A 19713-nucleotide genomic window follows, 5' to 3' on the forward strand; every position below is an offset into this window, starting at 1 on the left:
GGGGCTAGGCAGCATCCCTGTCCTGGCTCAGGCCAAGAGTCCATGGAGGGAGCCATAGCCTGGCTCTGGCTAGCACAGGCTGGAGCAGAAGAAGGTAAACAAAGACAAAATACACCTTCCAGTCTGGAGGAGGACTTGTGAGTCTTGAACCCAGGTCTGTGGCTGGGCGGTGCTCCCACCAGCCAGCTTTGGCAGAGCCAGGGCCAGCACACCATATGTCCTGGGAAACCCATCACGCGGAAAGTGCTGCTCAAAGCAGAGACGCCTGGCAGCTCCTCCCATAGCCTCGGATTGGTCCAGACATTCCATTTAAGCCTGGAGGCAGTACTAGGAATTACCAAGGCAGATCCCCGCTCTGCATCGTTCCTGGCTCCTGCCTCTGTTCCTGGTTATTGAGTCTGGCTTGACGCTAGGCACTGGGCCCCGGCTACTGACTTTGGCTACACTCCTCAGGCTTGATGCCTATGGCTCTAAGCACTGGATCTGATGCCCACGCCCCAGTCCCTGACAGTCATGCAGTGATCAGCACCCTTCCCCCGCTGAAGGGATCTGGACCCCACAGGGTGCCTGGAGGAAAACTTGCTCTTGTGGGCAATGGGCTGGGAGGGGCTTTGCAAGCTTTATGGGAGAAGGAAGACTTGTTTTAGGGCTGAGGCACTGGCTTGGGACTCAGCAGACCCAGGTTCTACTCCCAGCTCTGGCACTTACCTGTCACTGCCCTTCTCTGTGCCCCAGTATCCCTCCCCCTGTAAAATGGGGCTGCTATGTCTCTTCCTCCTGGGGGGCTGTGAGGATAAATCAGACACTGCAGTGATGCGGCAGAGAGCTTTCCCAAGCAGCTGCAGCCCCAGATACTAACTGAGAAGCAACCCAAGGAGTCCTAGCCCCCAGCATGCTGTGAGACGGCTCTCTCTTTAGATGGCTCCTGCGTTCTCCCTGCTGCAGCAACAGGCCCTCACCAAAGCTCACTCAGCTCCCAAGAGCTGCCTTACAGTGAGTGGCTGTAAGTGAGGTGAGGTATCCAGCTCACACATCCATGCCCTGTGCCTGGAGATAATTACGCTTCCTTCCCTGGATACTGCTGATACCAGAGGAAGTTTGTACTCCTCAGACAGCCAGACAGGGACTGGTTGGAGACAACGTATTCAGGGAACTTGTCACCTGCCAGCATCCTGCACAGGAATGTGGGTGTCTCTGGCCCAAACACAGAGAACGAGTCATTCCCCAGGAGGCAGAAAAATGAACTTAAACAAACCAATTCAAGCCAGAAGCGAATCGTGGAGCAATGCCTGGTGAATTCCTTCCTAGACAGAATGTGAGGCACTTCACTCCAATGGGCCCTGAGCAGAAACAACACTGGGAGCTGGTCTGTATAGCTATGGCCTCAGACCCCCTCATCATCACAGTAACTAAGCATCCCCAAAGCTATCAAACACGCCTCGAAAAGGGATAACCCTTCTCCCTTCTCCTCTGCTGGCAGGAGAGACTGCTTGTATAGCTCAGTTTGGTTGGGCTGTGTTGGGGACAGGGGACAGACCTTCTGTGGGGAAGCCATAGCAGAGATGCATTTTGCATTCAGCTGTGAATGTTGGGAGGTCCCCAGTCATTCCTGTCTCTGGGGGCAGTGAGTTCCACAGTGCAGGTCCCACCCCATTTTAAATTCTGTCACCCACACTCCTGTGCCTGAGGTCCTGGTCATGGAGGGAGAGGTGTCTCTTAGGTAGACAGGGCCAATACCATGGGGGGGAGGGGGGCTTTGAATGGCAGAACAGAGACCTTGAACCAAACTGTTCAATGGAGAACCAATGTGGTGTGCCAGGACATTATGCTTACTAGAGCTGTGCTTCTAAGCAGGTGGTCTACTGCATTTCATGCTAGTTAGAGCTTTGTTCAGGGAATGTGACTTCATTCCTGGGGATACTGGGATGCAGTAACCAAGCCTAGAGGTCACAAATGCATGGATCACAGGGGCAAGTCTGTGGGTCCCGTGAGATTCAATCCTACTGCTCCAAGTCCTGAACCCTGAGGCTCCCACTGTTAATCTTTGCCAGGCTGATAATTCACCATTAGTTCCTGCTCTTTGCGCTCTCTCTCTCTCTCTCGTAGGCCCTTTCTGATTCATGACAGCTCCTTCCTCTCACACTGGGCAGGTTTCCTTAGCAGCCTCTGCGGAGGGGCTTTGCCAAAAGTTTTTGGAAAGTCCAAATATTTATAGCAAAGAAACGTCACCTCTGAGAACCTTATACTAGCTTTAGTCTGAGTGAGTCAGAGCAGTGCTGAGAAGAAGATCTACGAATGGCAGAGCAGGCAGAGCCCCACTGCTGGTTCTGGACAACAGGGCTCTGCTTCCTGCCATTAGCAGCCTGGTCCCTCTACCTTGGACTAGCAGCACTGCACAGAGCCCATCCTGCCATTCACCGGCAGAATGACAGCAGAGGGCAGGGCCCCAGCTGACAGGACACGCTGGTGGAGGACACCAGCTAACTAGACCTTAAAGGGGTGAGTGGAGCAGCTAGAGTGTCTGCCTGCTCCCGGATGGGTCTTAGGTGGGGCTGCTTTGATCCCTAGCATGGCCTGTCTAGCCTCTAGTCACCAGGGTCAGCCTTCACCATCCCTTCCCTGGCCCCATCTCCCCTCCAACAGCAGGGGGTAGAAGGCTGAAGCAGCTCCCCATCCAATCTCCTGGCTGGGCAGCAGGACTGGGAGAAGAAAATCACAGCACAGTCCCCTTCCCTCCAGTAGCTTGAGGGCAATATTGTTAGACTCCTTTCTCCCCCTAGAACAAGCCATTTTTCGGGTCTTAAAGAGCCATGGTGGGATTTTCAAAGCAGCCTAGGGATACAGAGACACAGCTTCCATTTAAATGAATGTGCCTACATCCCCTCAACTCTGTCAAAAATCCCAACCCCCCCCGCACCCCACTGTTGCCTCAGGCTCAACGGCTGGCCAGAACAGAAATGGGTGGGGCTAGGAGTTTCTAGCACAGACAGGAGATCTGTCATTACTAATGAGGTACAGAATGGAGTTAGGGCAATGGAGAAGTAACAGAGACTAAACAGGCTAAATAAAGAAAACAGGGAAACAACATGCACCAGAGAGAGGGTGTGGGGGTGTGTAAGGTGATGATGGGAAAGGAAATGGGGGGAGAATGCCTGTGTGATGAAGATTTGTCAGGGGAACACTGCCATCTAGTGCTGTGGGAGCAGGTCTGTCACTGCAAAGCTCCATCAGTGATGGACAGGCTGAGATGCCCTGCAGCCCATGCAAGATCTTTTCCTACTTACATCATCCTCTGTGTCTCCACCTTGCATTGTCCCCACGATCCGTTTGTTGGGTCTCCCTGGGCAGCAGAGAGAAAAACACAATGAGAACATGCCCACTCCTCCACTTCATTAACAGAGAGCAACTAAGGAGCTGCTGTGTGAATAAATAACCCTTGGGGAGATAAAGCTCATGGTTTGCTCTCTAGGGGCATAATGATGCACCATCATCAAGGCAAACTACAGCGTGGTTGGACCCCAATGCTCCTTCAATGCCACGGGGTTCAGAAGAAGGTGTGGGGGGTTATTATCTGCTTACTCCTCATCTCGTTAGCTTGATTCATGGTGGTTACTCTCCCTATGCCTTATCGTTAAGGCTGCGAGTTTGTGACTGAGGTCATGGATGTCACAGATTCCATGACTTTCCGTGACCTTTGTGACTTCTGCAGCGGCTGGTGCGCTTGGCTCAGGGGCAGCTCAGGCCTGCAGGCACTGCCCCCACCGCTCCCATTGGCCGCGGTTCCCGGCCAATAGGAGCTGTGAAGCCAGCGCTCTGGGCTGAGGCAGCACACAGAGCTGCCTGGCCACGGCTTCGTCTAGGAGCTGAGCGAGGAGGATGTATCTGCTTCTGTAAGCGTGCAAGCACCGCCCCCATGTAAGCGCCGCCCAGAGCCCTCCTCACCTCATCCTATGCCCCAACCCCCTCCCACACCCAAACTCTGCTGCTGCTGGGGGGGTGGGGGGGGGAAGGGGAGGTGCAGAGACAGGTAGGGAGCCTGCCGGCCCCACCAACCCCCGTCCCCAGTACCAGCGGGGGTCCCAGGCTGTGCGCCGCCATTCCTCCCCCCAATAAGCACCCGGGCCACTCTCCCCCAGCACCCGCAGTGCCCCCAGGCAGCCCCCCTCCCCCAAGTTTTAGTCAGGGTATATAGTAAAAGTCACGGAAAGGTCATTTTTGTTTACTGCCCATGACCTGTCCGTGACTTTTACTAGAAATACCTGTGACTAAGCCTTACTTATCGTTAATAAAGTTCTACGCCACCACCACCACACACACACCCCTTGATGGCTTCAGACACATTTTTTCTCTCAATCTAGATTTTTACACCCTAATCCTCATTGTGCTGTTACTTTATTTTAGACATTGGTGTGCTGCATGGACTCTTTTAAATCTGTGCCATTTAGCAACTGGCCAGGTGAGGTGGCCATCAGCACCCATATTCTAACTCCATATCCTGTCTTTCGCTGACGTTTTCAGCTCCAATGGCCCATCCATTTGCCAAGTTCCCACCCAGTGGTTGCTGAGATTAGTATTTATACAGCATCATGTGTGCATGGTGATTTGAAGACAAAGTGATGCTTCAGTTATTTTTCATGGCCACACAGAGCATGTACCACATAACCACTGATGGAATGTACATGCAAAGAGCATGCTAAGACCTAAATTACAGCAGTGAGACATGCTGTGTGCGCACGTATGTGTGTGTGCGCACACACGTGCGTCTGTAACATGCCTTTTCTGCAGAGTCTGAATTTTCTCTCACACTGGTGAGAATCTGGAGTAACTCCACTGAAGTGAAGTTACGCTGGTGAGTCAGGCCCTGTGTTTCCATGGCTACCTTATACCAGTGCAACTGTTCCACAGGTTGGGTCACACAGCCAATTATATAAAATGGCTTTTCTTGCCACACATAATGAACTCTACAGTAATCTCCCGCTTGCCGACACGCTTGCAAGGAAGCAGCACTCTAGTTACACACAGCTCAATCTGTTTAGTTTATCAAAAAGAAGATTGAGAGGTGCTTGATTGCAGTACATGAGTATTTTCCAGGGGAGAAAATACTAGGTACTTATCATAAATATCAAGGGAAGGGTAACCACCTGTCTGTGTACAGTGCTATAAAATCCCCCCTGGCCAGAGGCAAAACCCTTTCACCTGTAAAGGGTTAAGAAACTAAGGTAACCTAGCTGGCACCTGACCCAAAATGACCAATGAGAGGACAAGATACTTTCAAATCTGGAGGGCGGGGGGTCACAAAGGGTTTCTCTGTCTGTGTGATGCTTTTGCTGGGAACAGATCAGGAATGCAGCCCCATAACCCCTGTTAGTTAGTAAGTAATCTAGCTAGAAATGCATTAGATTTCCTTTTGTTTAATGGCTGGTAAAATAAGCTGGGCTGATTGGAATGTATATTCCTGCTTTTGTGTCTTTTTGTAACTTAAGGTTTTGCCTAGAGAGATTCTCTATGTTTTGAATCTGATTACCCTGTAAGGTATTTACCATCCTGATTTTACAGAGGTGATTCTTTTACCTTTTCTTTAATTAAAATTCTTCTTTTAAGAACCTCATTGATTTTTCATTGTTAAGATCCAAGGGTTTGGGTCTGTGTTCACCTGTACAAATTGGTGAGGATTCTTATCAAGCCTTCCCCAGGAAAGGGGGTGTAGGGCTTGGGGGGATATTTTGGGGGAAGATGTCTCCAAGTGGGCTCTTTCCCTGGTCTTTGTGTAAGATGCTTGGTGGTGTCCTTGGTTCAAGGACAAGGCAAAGTTTGTACCTTGGGGAAGTTTCTAACCTAAGCTGGTAAGAATAAGCTTAGGGGGTCTTTCATGCAGGTCCCCACATCTGTACCCTAGAGTTCAGAGTGGGGAAGGAACCTTGACAGTACTAAAGGGCTCTTCAGAGAAAGGCATAATAAGAACCAATGGAAGCTAAAGCCAGACAAATCCAAATTAGAAATTGGGCACACATTTTAACAACGAAGGTGATTAACTACTGGAACAAACTACCAAGCGAAGTGACAGGTTTCAGAGTAGCAGCCATGTTAGCCTGTATCCGCAAAAAGAAAAGGAGTACTTGTGGCACCTTAGAGACTAACAAATTTATTTGAGCATAATCTTTCGTGAGCTACAGCTCACTTCATCGGATGCATGCAGCCACTGTATGCATCCGATGAAGTGAGCTGTATCCGATGAAGTGAGCTGTAGCTCACAAAAGCTTATGTTCAGATAAATTTGTTAGTCTCTAAGGTGCCACAAGTACTCCTTTTCTTCAAGCGAAGTGGTGGATTCTCCATCTCTCAATGTCTTCAAAACAAGACTGCTTGCCTCTCTGGAAGATATGCTTTAGGGAAACACAAATTATTGGGCCCAGTACAGGGGTAACTGGGTGAAATGTAATGGCCTGTGAAATAAGAAGGTCAGACTAGATGATCCCTTCTGGCATTAAACTCTACGAGTCTATGAAAAAGCCATAAGCAGCATTTAACGAAGAGGACTGAAAACATTTTGACATAAAACTCAATTACAGGAAAGCTCCCAAACACATCTCCATTCTTAACAGCGGCAGTTCCTGCTGTCTAGGCAGCACACGGTTACACTGTATGCAGAAATATTCTGTTCATAATGTCTAGCAGGAAAATGTTACCTCCTGACTAAAGTCTCAGAAAAAGTGACTGGGAAGCTTCTAAGGCCTGCAGATCCACATCTTTACTCAGGTTCTTTGTAACTCAGATTCATTTATTCAGCAAGCACCTCCAGTAGATGATTCATCCCCCAAAATGCATCCTGAAAGGCTCCCTCTATGTACCTGGGTGGAAGAAGTTAAGTGGAACAGTATATGTGGCAGCTTTAAGGTGTTTAGTACAAGCTCTCGTTGCTTTTCAACTCCCCAGGTGCAATCAATGAAATACAGATGAATGCTACACAGTTTTGTGGCATTTGCCTGGCTCTGGGAAAAGGGCATAAAGGAAGAAATGGTTACTTACTATAACTGAGGTTCTTTGGAATGTGATGCAGATGTGTGTTCCACTTAGGTATGTGCACACCCAGCGCGCCGGAGACTTTTGCCTACCAGTGCCCATAGAGGGGCGGTGCACGCACCTCATGGCTGTGGCCCCACCCCTGGCTATATGAGGCAGTGCCGCCCCGATCCCCCCAGTTCCTTTGCATTGAAAGCCCATGAGAAGAGACTCCGATGCAGAGGGGATGGAGGGTGGGTCGTAGAACACACATCTGCATCACACCTCGAAGAACCAGAGTTATAGTAAGTAACCATTTCTTCTTCAAGTAGATGCAGATGTGTATTCAACTTAGATGACTCACAAACAGTAGAATAATAGAATCATAGAATATTAGGGTTGGAAGAGACCTCAGGAGCTCATCTAGTCCAATCCCCTGCTCAAAGCAGGACCAACTCAACTAAATCATCCCAGCCAGGGCTTTGTCAAGCCGGGCCTTAAAAACCTCTAAGGATGGACATTCCACCACCTCCCTAGGTAACCCATTCCAGTGCTTCACCACCCTCCTAGTGAAACAGTGTTTCCTAATATCCAACCTAAACCTCTCCCACTGCAACTTGAGACTATTGCTTCTTGTTCTGTCATCTGCCACCACTGAGAACAGCCGAGCTCCATCCTCTTTGGAACCCCCCTTCAGGTAGTTGAAGGCTGCTATCAAATCCCACCTCACTTTTCTCTTCTGAAGACCAAGTAACCCCAGTTCCCTCAGCCTCTCCTCGTAAGTCATGTGCCCCAGCCCCCTAATCATTTTCATTGCCCTCTGCTGGACTCTCTCCAATTTGTCCACATCCCTTCTGTAGTGAGGGGACCAATCCAGAGGTGGTGCTCGGAGTCTACCGCAGTACGGATCGCAAGACCACCCTTCCAAGGCCCGTGTCCACTCTGGAAGATGCGGTAATAGCACAGTGGTCCATAAACATGTAATGACAACAACGTGGCTGTCCTGTGAATGTCCAGTATGGAAATGTCATTGGGGAACGCTATCAATGTTGCCTGAGCTCTCATGGAGTGAGTCTGTATTCGCTGAGGAGGCGTAGTGGAAGCTCTTTCATACTCGGCCTTGATACATGATGTTATCCATCTAGAGATGGTCTGTGCAGAGACCGCTTGCTCCTTCATGAGGTCTGCATATGACACTAACAGGCGAGACGAAACACGAAATGGTTTAGTCCGGTCTAGATAAAAGGCTAGATATCGCCTGACAGCCAGAGCATGAAGGTGCTGTTGTTCTGAGGAAGAGTGCAGCTTAGGGAAAACACAGTCTGCTCCAGATGAAACTGATGATTGCAGTGTTATCTTATCCTTAGAAAAATGAGGGTAAGGTAGTTCAGCCATTTGGGTCTGGAACTCACACACCCTTCTTGCCGAAGTGAGGGCAATCAGGAACACGATTTTCTGAGCCAGAAGGGGCAGCAGACAGGATGCAAGGTGCTCTTATAGAGGCCCTATCAGAGCCATCAGAACCGTGTTTAAGTCCCACAAGGGAACTGGTTCTTGGACTGCAGGATGTAAGCGGAGAAGGCCCTTCAGAAATCTTGTCACCATGGCATTGGAAAAAACTGACTTCCCTTGAATTGTGGGATGGAACATTGAAATCACTGCCAAATGCACTCTCAGCAAACTGAACGTGAGGCCCGATTACTGAAGATGTAACAGATACTCCAAGATGTCCTGGATGGAAGCCTCTGTCTGTTGAGTCCCGTGAGCAGAGAACCTCTTCCATTTTGCTAAGGAGGCTGTCCTAGTGGAGCACTTCCTACTGTTGAGAAGGTCTTGTTGGACAGCTTGCGAGCACTGCTCTTCCTCTTCATTTAGCCAGGCAGCAGCAATGCCGTGAAGTGCAGGGAGTTGACTGCAGGGTGGAGGGTGTGACTGCGGTTCTGAGTGAGCAGGTTGGGATAGAGAGGAAGTGATATGGGAGGCTGACTTTGTTGAGGGTGTGAAAGTTGAGAATCAGAGGGGTAGCCATGTTAGTCTGTATCCACAAAAGCAATGAGGAGTCTGGTGGCACTTTAAAGACTAACAGAGTTATTTGGGCACAATCTTTCGTGGTTTTTTTAACCCACTGTAGTGGGGTGGCTGCCCCACTCCTATACTAGAGGGGGCTCCAGCAGGCCAGAAAGGCTGTGCGGGTGGGTGGCCAATCAGAAAAGGCCTGCTAGGGAGCCAATCAGAGGCTGAGTAAGAGATAGCCAATCAGGCCCAGACTCAGCCCTATATAAAGGCTGCCCAGGAAGGCAGCAGGCTGTCTTTCCCAGGCCTTCAGAGGGTGAAGGTCCCTCTCCTGTGTGAGGACACCACACCACACCACACCACACCACACCACACCACACCACACCACACCACACCACACCACACCACACCACACCACACGGAACTCCAGCCCCGTATCTGCCAGGCTGCAGGCCCCGAGGGAAGGGCTGGGCTGGTGCAAAGGGGACGAAGGGGAAGCGACCCAGGGACAGAGGCAGACAAAGGGAGAAAAGGAGGGCAGGAAGGCTGCCACCAAAGGGTCCCTGGGTTGGGACCCAGAGTAGAGGGTTGGCCTGGGTCCCCCCCTTGCACATACACCCAGCTGTTGGACGTGGTGAAACTGGACTGCACCAGACCCCTGGCAAAAGGGGTTAGACTTTGGGGTGTGGTTGGCCGCTGTGGCTGGGCGAAATGAAAGACTGCTGATAACCAACCCTCCTCCCCCCCAGAAGGGGGTGAACGAGGACTAGGGGGCACTGCTGGAGGGCAGTGTCTTGAAGAGGATGCTGCAAGAAGGGAGCAACACGGGTCCAGGCGCCAAGAGAGGGTGAGAGACTGATGGGACATCACCAGTGGAGGGCGCTCCACACTGGACTGAGCTAATTCCCTGATGAGTCAGCAGGAGGCGCTGTGGTGGTGAGTCCCAACCCCGTCACACCCACTAACAGATTTATTTGGGCATAAGCTTTTGTGGGTTTTTTTACCCACAAAAGCTTATGTCCAAATACATGTGTTAGTTTTTAAGGTGCCACCAGACAATTCGTTGTTTTTAAGGTTGAGAATGGGTTTCATCCCGCTCTTGGATTTTGGTATCAGGAAATACTCACAGTAAAAACCATGGCCCTGGTGTTCTGACAGAAACTCCATCACTCCCAACTTCAACAGAGAGCTGACCTGCTCGATGAGCAGTGTCTAGTGAGAGGGGTCCCTGCAGATATGGAAGACAGGTAAGAAAGAGGCATGGAGAGGTATTGGATTGAATAGCCAGATCTGACAGTGTCTAGGACACAGCTGTTGGAGGTAATAAAGTCCCAAACACACACCTAAATGGAATATATATCTGCATCTATCTGGAGAACAAATGTATCTTCTATATTCAGCTTGTCTGGAGCTCAACCTGAGTGTGGCAGCTCCTATTCACATAGCTGGGAGCTGCAATTCCTCAGGGGCAGGCTTTACTGAGGGAAGGGAATTCTCCGGAAGAAGCTGGAATATTCCCTGCCTCTCTGTGGATGCTCAGAGAATGAAAGGCCTCTTTCACTTAACTTGATCAGTGACAGTCTTCTTTTGGGATTCCCCATAGCAGTTTTTCTCTTCATTTGTCCTCTGTACTATTACTGGGGGCACTAATATGTTACCCAAAATCCTAGGCAGTCCCAGTCCCAGGACTAAACAGAAAAGCCAAATTCACCACTGAGAGCTATGCATATATAGCAGAGGAAGCAAAACTTGACCCAGTGTTTTTTCTCCTTGGTGAGAGGTGACCTGCAATCAATTCCTAAAAAGAAAAGGAGACTCTGCCTTGCTTTGCTGAATACAGAAGGCCTGAAAGGGTTCCTAAACTTGGGTGGGGACGCTGGTATGATATCTGCTTGCTTCTTACCTTGGAAATATGAGGAATGTCAAACCTCTTCAGAGATGTCTGTGGTGAGCTCTTGTACTTTAGGTGAAAGGGCAAGGAGTAGAATCTCTGACTTTCTTTCAGCCAAGTCTTCATTAGACACTGGAGTTAACTCAGTGTTAACAAAAACCAAACCAAACCAGAAGTCTGACAAAAAACCCAGACCCCCTTGCTCAGATTCCACTCTCTTGTTATCACTAGCCCTCTAGCTGCCAGAGACTAGCCCTCCGGGACAGACAAGACTTGATTTCTAATGTGAGAAATCAACAACTTTAAAACAAACCCTTCCAGCCTTATTCATGCGAGAAGCACAAGGGGGCACACTTGCTCCCTTTTGCAGGTCACCCTAAGAGCCCCCAGAGGCAGGCTTTGTCTTGGGGTGGTGAGATATTGCATACAGTGCCTTTAAAACAAGAAGGTTTTCTCTCCATCCCATGTCTGCTGGAGCGGAGACAGAGAAAAGGTAGCAAAACAGGAGAAGCCCTGGGTAGGCTGTGCTGGAGTCACTATCTGAAGGGAGCCTTTTTTCCTGCTGTAGGGACCGTCTGTATAACATAACCTAGGCTAGATTATGTAGCTCTGGAAGAGCTGCCTCAACCTACTAGACATACTTGTTTTCTCCCAACCTGTATTGTATATTGAATTATAAAATGATAGGTAGTGATAGGCATGTAACCCACGGGCTTCAGTGGAAGAAAGAAGAGGGAAACACTGTGGGTGTGATTTTTTGCTTCTCCTTACATTCATGTAAATCAGGAGTAGCTCCATTAAGTCAATGGAGTTACATTTCTGCGACATTGGAGTGGGATGAGAATCAGGCCCTGTGACACAATTTCCGGAGACTGTCTGATCCTGAAGAGGCGAGGGCGAGGGTGCTCAGTACACTGAGCGTTAGCAAAAGTGAGATCTTCCAGGTTACTAGAAGAGTCTCTACGGTGAAGGCAGCATATTTTAAAATTCAGATATTCAAAATCAACTCTGTGTGTAAGCCTCTGTAGGGGAAGTAAGAGGGGCTGATAGAGACACAAATAAATTTTTCTCATGTTCCTGAGGAGAGCCTGAAAATAGAGGGCTTGTGTCTGTGGAACAGGGAGAGCTGGCACGTATGGAGGCGTATGTCACTTGCAGTTAACTCAGTTCAGCTCAGTTTAGCCTGGGGTTTCAGGGCCTGCTCTGGAGTTTAGTACTCACTGATTTACTCCTGCGACAGAGGTTCACATTGCTTCTAAACGAATGGAAGTTTGCTGGGTTTACTTACAGACAACGTGAGTTCAGCAGGGACAGGTTGTACAAAGTGATAATTGGGTATAATGCTAGTAATGAACATGCTGTTATTCACTGTGCCTCTGGATTCAGATTGACTTGCTCTGTAAAGTATGTAGCCACTGAGCTATTGAAAATTGGAAATGAACGTGTATCCAGGGTTTCACCCTTCATGCATCTGCAGTTTTCCCTCTGCGTGTGACTCTTGCTGCAGCTGGCAGTGTAATAGCTGTGCACTGTCTACACTGGACATGTATTAACCCCTACGCCTGAGAACAAATGGATATAAACTGGCCATCAACAAGTATAAGCTTGAAATTTGAAGGTTTCTAACCATCAGGAGTAAAAAAAAAAAAAAAAAAAAGGGGGAGTACTTGTGGCATCTTAGATACTAACAAATTTATTTGGGCATAAGCTTTCATGGGCTAAAACCCACTTCATTGGATGCATGCAGTGGAAAATACAGTAAGAAGAGATATATCCACAGAGAACATGAAAAAATGGGTGTTGCCATACCAACTGTAACAAGACCAATTAATTAAGGTGGGCTATTATCAGCAGGAGGAAAAAAAACCTTTTGTAGTGATAATCAGGATGGCCCATTTCAAACAGTTGACAAGAAGGTGTCAGTAACAGTAGGGGGAAAAAATTAGCAAGGGAAATAGTTTTTACTTTGTGTAATGACCCATCCACTCCCAGTCCTTATTCAAGCCTAATTTAATGGTGTTCAGTTTGCAAATTAATTCCAGTTCTGCAGTTTCTCATTGGAGTCTGTAATTGAAGTTTTTTTGTTGAAGAATTGTGACTTTTAGGTCTGAAATTGAGCGACGACGGAGGTTGAAGTGTTCTCTGACTGGTTTTTGAATGTTATAATTCTTAATGTCTGATTTGTGTCCATTTATTTTTTTGCATAGAGATTGTCCAGTTTGGCCAATGTACAAGGCAAAGGGGCATTGCTGGCACATGATGGCATATATCACATTGGTAGATGTGCACGTGAACGAGCCTCTTACAGTGTGGCTGATGTGATTAGGTCCTATGATGGTGTCCCTTGAATAGATATGTGGACAGAATTGGCAACAGGCTTTGTTGCAAGGATAGGTTCCTGGGTTAGTGTTTTTGGTGTGTGGTTGCTGGTGAGTATTTGCTTCAGGTTGGGGGGCTGTCTGTAAGCGAGGACTGGCCTATCTCCCAAGATCTGTGAGAGTGAGGGATAGTTTTCCAGGACAAGTTGTAGATCCTTGATGATGCACTGGAGAGGTTTAAGTTGGGGGCTGAAGGTGACGGCTAGTGGCGTTCTGTTAGTTTCTTTGTTGGGCCTGTCCTGGAGTAGCTGACTTCTGGGTATTCTTCTGGCTCTGTCAATCTGTTTCTTCACTTCAGCAGGTGGGTATTGTAGTTGTAAGAACGCTTGATAGAGATCTTGTAGGTGTTTGTCTCTGTCTGAGGGACTGGAGCAAATGTGGTTGTATCTTAGAGCTTGGCTGTAGACAATGGATTGTGTGGTGTGGTCTGGATGAAAGCTAGAGGCATGTAGGCAAGTATAGCGGTCTGTAGGTTTCCGGGGTAGGGTGGTGTTTATGTGGCCATCGCTTATGAGCACTGCAGTGTCCAGGAAGTGGATCTCTTGTGTGGACTGGTCCAGGCTGAGGTTGATGGTGGGATGGAAATTGTTGAAATCATGGTGGAATTCCTCAAGGGCTTCTTTTCCATGGGTCCAGATGATGAAGATGTAATCGATGTAGCGCAAGTAGAGTAGGGGCATTAGGGGACGAGAGCTGAGGAAGCACTGTTCTACGTCAGCCATAAAAATGTTGGTATACTGTGGGGCCATGCGGGTACCCATAGCAGTGCCGCTGATTTGAAGGTATACCTTGTCCCCAATTGTGAAATAGTTATGGGTGAGGACAAAGTTCAGCCACCAGGTTTTCCATGACATTATCGGGGATACTGTACCTGACGGCTTGTAGTCCATCTTTGTGTGGAATGTTGGTGTAGAGGGCTTCTACGTCCATAGTGGCCAGGATGGTGTTTTCTGGAAGATCACCAATGGATTGTAGTTTCCTCAGGAAGTCAGTGGTGTCTCGAAGATAGCTAGGAGTGCTGGTAGCGTAGGGCCTGAGGAGAGAGTCTCACATAGCCAGACAACCCTGCTGTCAGGGTGCCAATGCCTGAGATGATGGGGCGTCCAGGATTTCCAGGTTTATGGATCTTGGGTAGAAGATAGAATACCCCTGGTCGTGGTTCTAGGGGTATGTCTGTGCATTTGTTTCTGTGCTTTTTCAGGGAGTTTCTGGAGCAAATGGTGTAGTTTCTTTTGGTAACTCTCAGTGGGATCAGAGGGTAATGGCCTGTAGAATGTGGTGTTAGAGCTGCCTAGCAGCCTCTTTCATATTTTGACCTATTCATGGTGACAACAGCACCTCCTTTGTCAGTCTTTTTGATTATGATGTCAGAGTTGTTCCTGAGGCTGTGGATGGCGTTGTGTTCTGCATGTCTGAGGTTATGGGGCAAGTGATGCTGCTTTTCCACAATTTCAGCCCGTGCACGTCGGCGGAAACACTCTATGTAGAAGTCCAGTCTGTAGTTTCGACCTTCAGGAGGAGTTGGGTCAGATGGTTGGGTTGTATTTCTAGAGTTCAAAACCACTTCTGATTTTGAAGACTTGGCAAGGAATTAGGCTGTGATCTGCAAAGGAGCTGAAGGTAGGTGCCCAAATCCCATTGACTGCCAGGGCAGTTGGTCACCTAACTCCCTTAACATCCTTTGAAGTCCCAGACTAAGTCTCTAACCCTCGTGTCTCTAGTACTGGGGAGAGATGCCCCATTAAAAGAACTGGGCTGTTGTGATTTACTGTACATTTCTCTGTGTTTTCTACGCACTGTGTTCAAATATCTTTTAGGCGCAGTTGCATGAAGGATCCTTCCTAGTCTTCAGTAAATAATGTGATGAATATGTAAATATGAGATCAGCTGGAACAGGTCCATTGGCTTCATACTGTGGACTTTAACAAACTGCCTAGTTAAATGTTTATGGAGCCCTTCTGGTCTCTCGGGCAAATACTACCACTTAAAACGGGTGGGTAAACTATGGCCCGCGGGCCAGATCCGGCCCCTCCGGGCTTTGGATCCGGCCTGCAGGATTGCCCCCCATGGTGCTGCAGGCCCACCATGTCCCTGGGGCTCTGGGGTGGAGGCTCCGTGCATTGTCCTTGCCTCCAGCCACCGCTCCCCGCAGCTCCCATTGGCCAGGAACGGGGAACCATGGCCAATGGGAGCTTTGTGGGAGGTACCTGGAGGGATGGCAAGGGCAGCGCGCGGAGTTCTGGGCCCCCCATCCCTCAGGGGCCGTGCAGGGCCGTGGTGCTGGCCGCTTCGCAGAGTGGTGCAGCGTGGGGCCAGGGCCTGGTGCACGCCGCTGCCACTCCTGAGCCACTTTAGGTAAGCGGTGCCGGGCCGGACCCCGAAGCCCTCCTGCACCCTGCCCTGAGCCCCATCCTGCACTCTGCACCCCTCCTGCACCCCAACCCCCTTCCCTGAGCCCCCCATACACCCCGCACCCCTCCTCTGCCCCAATCCCTTGCCCTGAGCCCATTCCTGTACACCGCACTCCCTCCCACACCCCAACCCCCTGCCCTGCATACTATTTCCCCACCCAGATGTGGCCCTCGGCCCAAAAAGTTTGCCCACCCCTGATTTAAAACAACAGCTTGAGGCTGCATTTACTGAGGGAACTGACTGGAGAGACTCCACAGAGCTCTTTATGAGTCTTGGGTCCAACACTTATGTTCCGTGGTTATAAAAACAATAACTGTCATCCCTCCAGGGAATGGACGTGTGAAAAAAAAAAAAGCCATATGGAGGCTCAGCAGAGTCCAAGTGACAGGTGCCATTTTGTCTCTAACTCAGGCTGTTTGTCCACTTCACCCCATGACAGGGGGGCAGGTCTACCCTCTGGTGCATTTGTCAAAGTGCATTCAGTTCCAAGGGTCTGAATCTGAGAGGTGTTGAGCACTTGAAAATCCTGTCAACTTCAACTGGAGACAGAAGTGCTCAATACCTTTCATGATCAGGTCCCAGATGCCACAGTCATTAGCATTCCAAAAGCACACAAATAGTATTAGATTTGTGAAAGTAGGCGCAAAATAATAATAATGCTTAGCTCTCATGTAGCACTTTTCATCAGTAGATCTCAAAGTGCTTTACAATGGTCAAGATCTTTATACCCATTTTACAGATAGGGAAACTGAGTCACAGAGAGGCTGTTTCTTGCCCAAATCATCTTGCAGAGTGGCAGACCTCAGCTGCTGAATTTCTAGCATGTTCCCTTCTCTCCAGTCTCACTAAGGTGTGAAGAAACTACAGATGGGCCATTAATCTGGTGGGGGGAAATTCAATAAGGAATGCCCAACAGCTGTCTGTTCCTTGTTTAGGTTCTCACAGGTTTCCATGGATTTTCTCCTGCTTTTCAAAACATGAAAAAAAATCTTATTTGGGGTATTTAATAATAATCCAGTTCTTACTGACTCTCTGGGTCTTAAAGAAAAATACAGCTCTGAAACCAAAACTAAGACTTAACCAGGGAGAATCTGGAAGTGCATGTACATTAGAAAGGCATCAGGATCAAAGATTTCTCATAGTATAGCTGCACTATACAGTGGTTACATGCTGCTCAATGTGCAGTCCGTCCTGTGAAATCTATTGGTAATGAGATTAGGAATGATCCGTACAGTGCAGCCACCACCATGCTTATGTAGAACTGTTACGGGCAAGTCAGACAGTGGACATACACAGACATGGGGACCAGGCTCTCTGACCCCTGCATGCACCGCCAGCCAGAATCCATCTCTTAGGTTTGATTGTTATATACTTAGTTCCACATGCTCCTGTAAGATGCATTTTGCTTTCTGAATAAAAAGCCTTTTCTCTTCTGCAACGTTTCCTTACTCATCCTTGCTAGGACTGTGTTAAACAATGTAGCTTTTCACAAGAATAGATTTTCTCCGAATACACTTGTTAGCTTGTCAGCCAAAACACCATTATCACAGCAATCCCACACACAGCTGCTGGAATGTTAATATGCTTTAGGAAATCTGGATCTTTTAGTCTTTGACTTTGCATTAATAAAGACCATCCTCCCACACCAAAAACCAAACCAGTCTTGGGTTGCTATAGCCTAAGCTGTCAAACCTCATCCCCAAATATAAACACAGAGGTGATATTTCTATAGTTGGGATCTCTTCAATTCCTAGAATAGAGAGCAAGAGTTACTGAACTTTGGGCACACTCCCCAAGCCATCTGGATAACTGGGCTTCATTAGCACCCTGGATAAAGTTGCTGAGAGAACTGACAGCACTGAATAACAGTTGACTTAATGCAATCAGGCTCTCTCATGCAGCTCTGTAAACACAGACCATCTCTGTCTGAATCTGTAGCATTTCCATTACTGGGCTATTCCTCAGCACAAAGCATCAACATGTGTCACATTCTGTAATGGTTTTATTACATGGGCGAAAGTTACGTTGGAAGCTTGACTAGACTCAGGACTGGCTCTAGGCACCAGCAAAGCAAGCACGGGCTTGGGGTGGCACATTTCCAGGGGCAGCATTCTGACCATCCTTTTTTCCCCCCGGCCCTGCTCAGTCAACCAATGAGCCCCTGCGTGGGGCAGGGCGGTGGGCTCAGCGTGGGGGTCCTGGCCCCGGGGGTGGTCCCTGCCCTGGCCCACCGCCGCTGGGGGAGCAGAGTGATGCGGCTTCTCCCGCTCTCCCCACCCCTGCCACACGCGTCACAAGCAGCGGAGGAGCCGGAGCCGAGTGCACGGGAGCCTGGGATAGGGGCAGGACCCGTGGCCGGTAAGGGATCCGCTGCCCCGGGCAGCTCGGTGCTGGGTAGGCACTCCTGGTCCGCCCCCTTTCCCCGCGGCTGACCCGCCCCCCAGCCACTCTGTCGGTTACTGTCCCCTCTGCGGGGGTGGGGCCGGGTCTGAGATCAGGCTGGGGGCCTATGGGCGGGATGTACAGCCCCGAGCACCTCATTCCAAAGGACTGCTATAGCATTACGCAGTCTTTTAACATTATCAGTATCAGTGGCTTCTGGTGAGCGCAGTTTCTCAAAATTGAAATTACTTAAAAATTATTTGAGGTCCACCATGTCTCAAAATCGTTTGTCAAGACTCGCATTAATTTCAATTGAAAGTACCACTGCAAAAAATTTAGATTTCTGAATTATTAAAAAACTACACAAGTATAAAAACCAGAAAAATTCAGTTCATATAAATTCTTTTAATTTATGAGAAACTGGGCGCACCGGAAGACACTAACGTTTTTCATTACAGTGTATAGTTGAACCCGAATTGTTTGTAATTGTGATTTTGATAAAATTAAATGAGTACACTAGTAGGAAATTGTTTTATTTCACTAACTACAAATTCTCTGTTTTCATTTTTAAAAAAATTTTAAACAGTCAAAAAACCAAACCAAACCAAACCATTTCAAAGTGCAAACATGTAAAAGCCAAAAAAAAGAGGGACGGGGTGTGGCCAAAATTTTCTTTTGCGTGGGGTGGCAAAAAACCTAGAGCCGGTCCTGACTAGACTCTGAACTTATTTCACTTATGACTGAAAATTCAGGTTGGAACCTTAGTCTCCAGAAATGAAGTGACAGATCAGTGCACTACATGTAATCACTGTGCCATCTAATCATCTGTTTAGATATGAACAGGCTTTACACTTGTCACTTTCCTATTCAGCCTGTCAGGGGGTAAACAACAGAGAAAACAAAAATGCTATACTCATGAAGTAAGATCCTTCTCGTTGTGAGATTTGAGTATGTCCCTTGATGTTTTAGATCAATTACAAGCAGTGTCCTTATAATTGCTGATAATTTGCCTCCTGGTGCCATGTGACATAGCAAGAGATGGTGCAATGTTGCTGTGCAGACAAGTAGAGGACAGGGCAGTGAAGAAAGAAATGTAAGAAAGGAAGGTAAGGAGAGGGTGCAGGCTCAGAGGGATGGCCACTCTTGATTCAGCAAACAGAGAGATCAGATAAATTATGGAAAAGTTCAGAGGTGGATTATGTGCCAGAAGAAGTCTATTAAGTATGGAGGCACAGTAACTATGAAACTGTGGCAAGCGATCTAGGCCAGTGGGTCTCAAACTTTTGTAGTGGTGACCCCTTTCACACAGCAAGCCTATGAGTGCAACCCCCTCATAAATTAAAAGCGCATTTTAAAATATTTAACACTATTATAAATGCTGGAGGCGAAGCAGGCCTTGGTGGTTGAAGCTGACAGCTTGAGATCCCCCATGTAATAACCTCACGACCCCCTGAGGGGTCACGACCCCCAGTTTGAGAACCCCTGATCTAGGCACTCTGGCAGTGAAGATGTACCAGGAGATTGGGAATTGCCTACATGAAGCATAACAAATAATGCTTTCGTTAATAACGAGTCTGCAGCCATAGTTATTTGCAGCAGCAAAGCTTTTCCTACAAAAACCTCACTCACAGCAAAATC

General features: G+C 48.4%; 1 protein-coding gene across 2 annotated transcripts in view; it reads right to left on the reverse strand.

Moving 5' to 3' along the window:
• CLUAP1 (clusterin associated protein 1) overlaps window positions 1-19713 on the reverse strand; it is a 164837-nt gene that overhangs the window by 3471 nt on the left and 141653 nt on the right. For both annotated transcript variants that reach the window (XM_007054457.4, XM_037911344.2), the window contains exon 11: window positions 3285-3340. In XM_007054457.4, the coding sequence (XP_007054519.2) occupies window positions 3285-3340 (56 nt within the window). The remainder of the gene's footprint in view (window positions 1-3284; window positions 3341-19713) is intronic.

Source organism: Chelonia mydas, chromosome 10 (assembly GCF_015237465.2).
Source record: "Chelonia mydas isolate rCheMyd1 chromosome 10, rCheMyd1.pri.v2, whole genome shotgun sequence".
NCBI classification, from domain to species: domain Eukaryota; kingdom Metazoa; phylum Chordata; order Testudines; family Cheloniidae; genus Chelonia; species Chelonia mydas.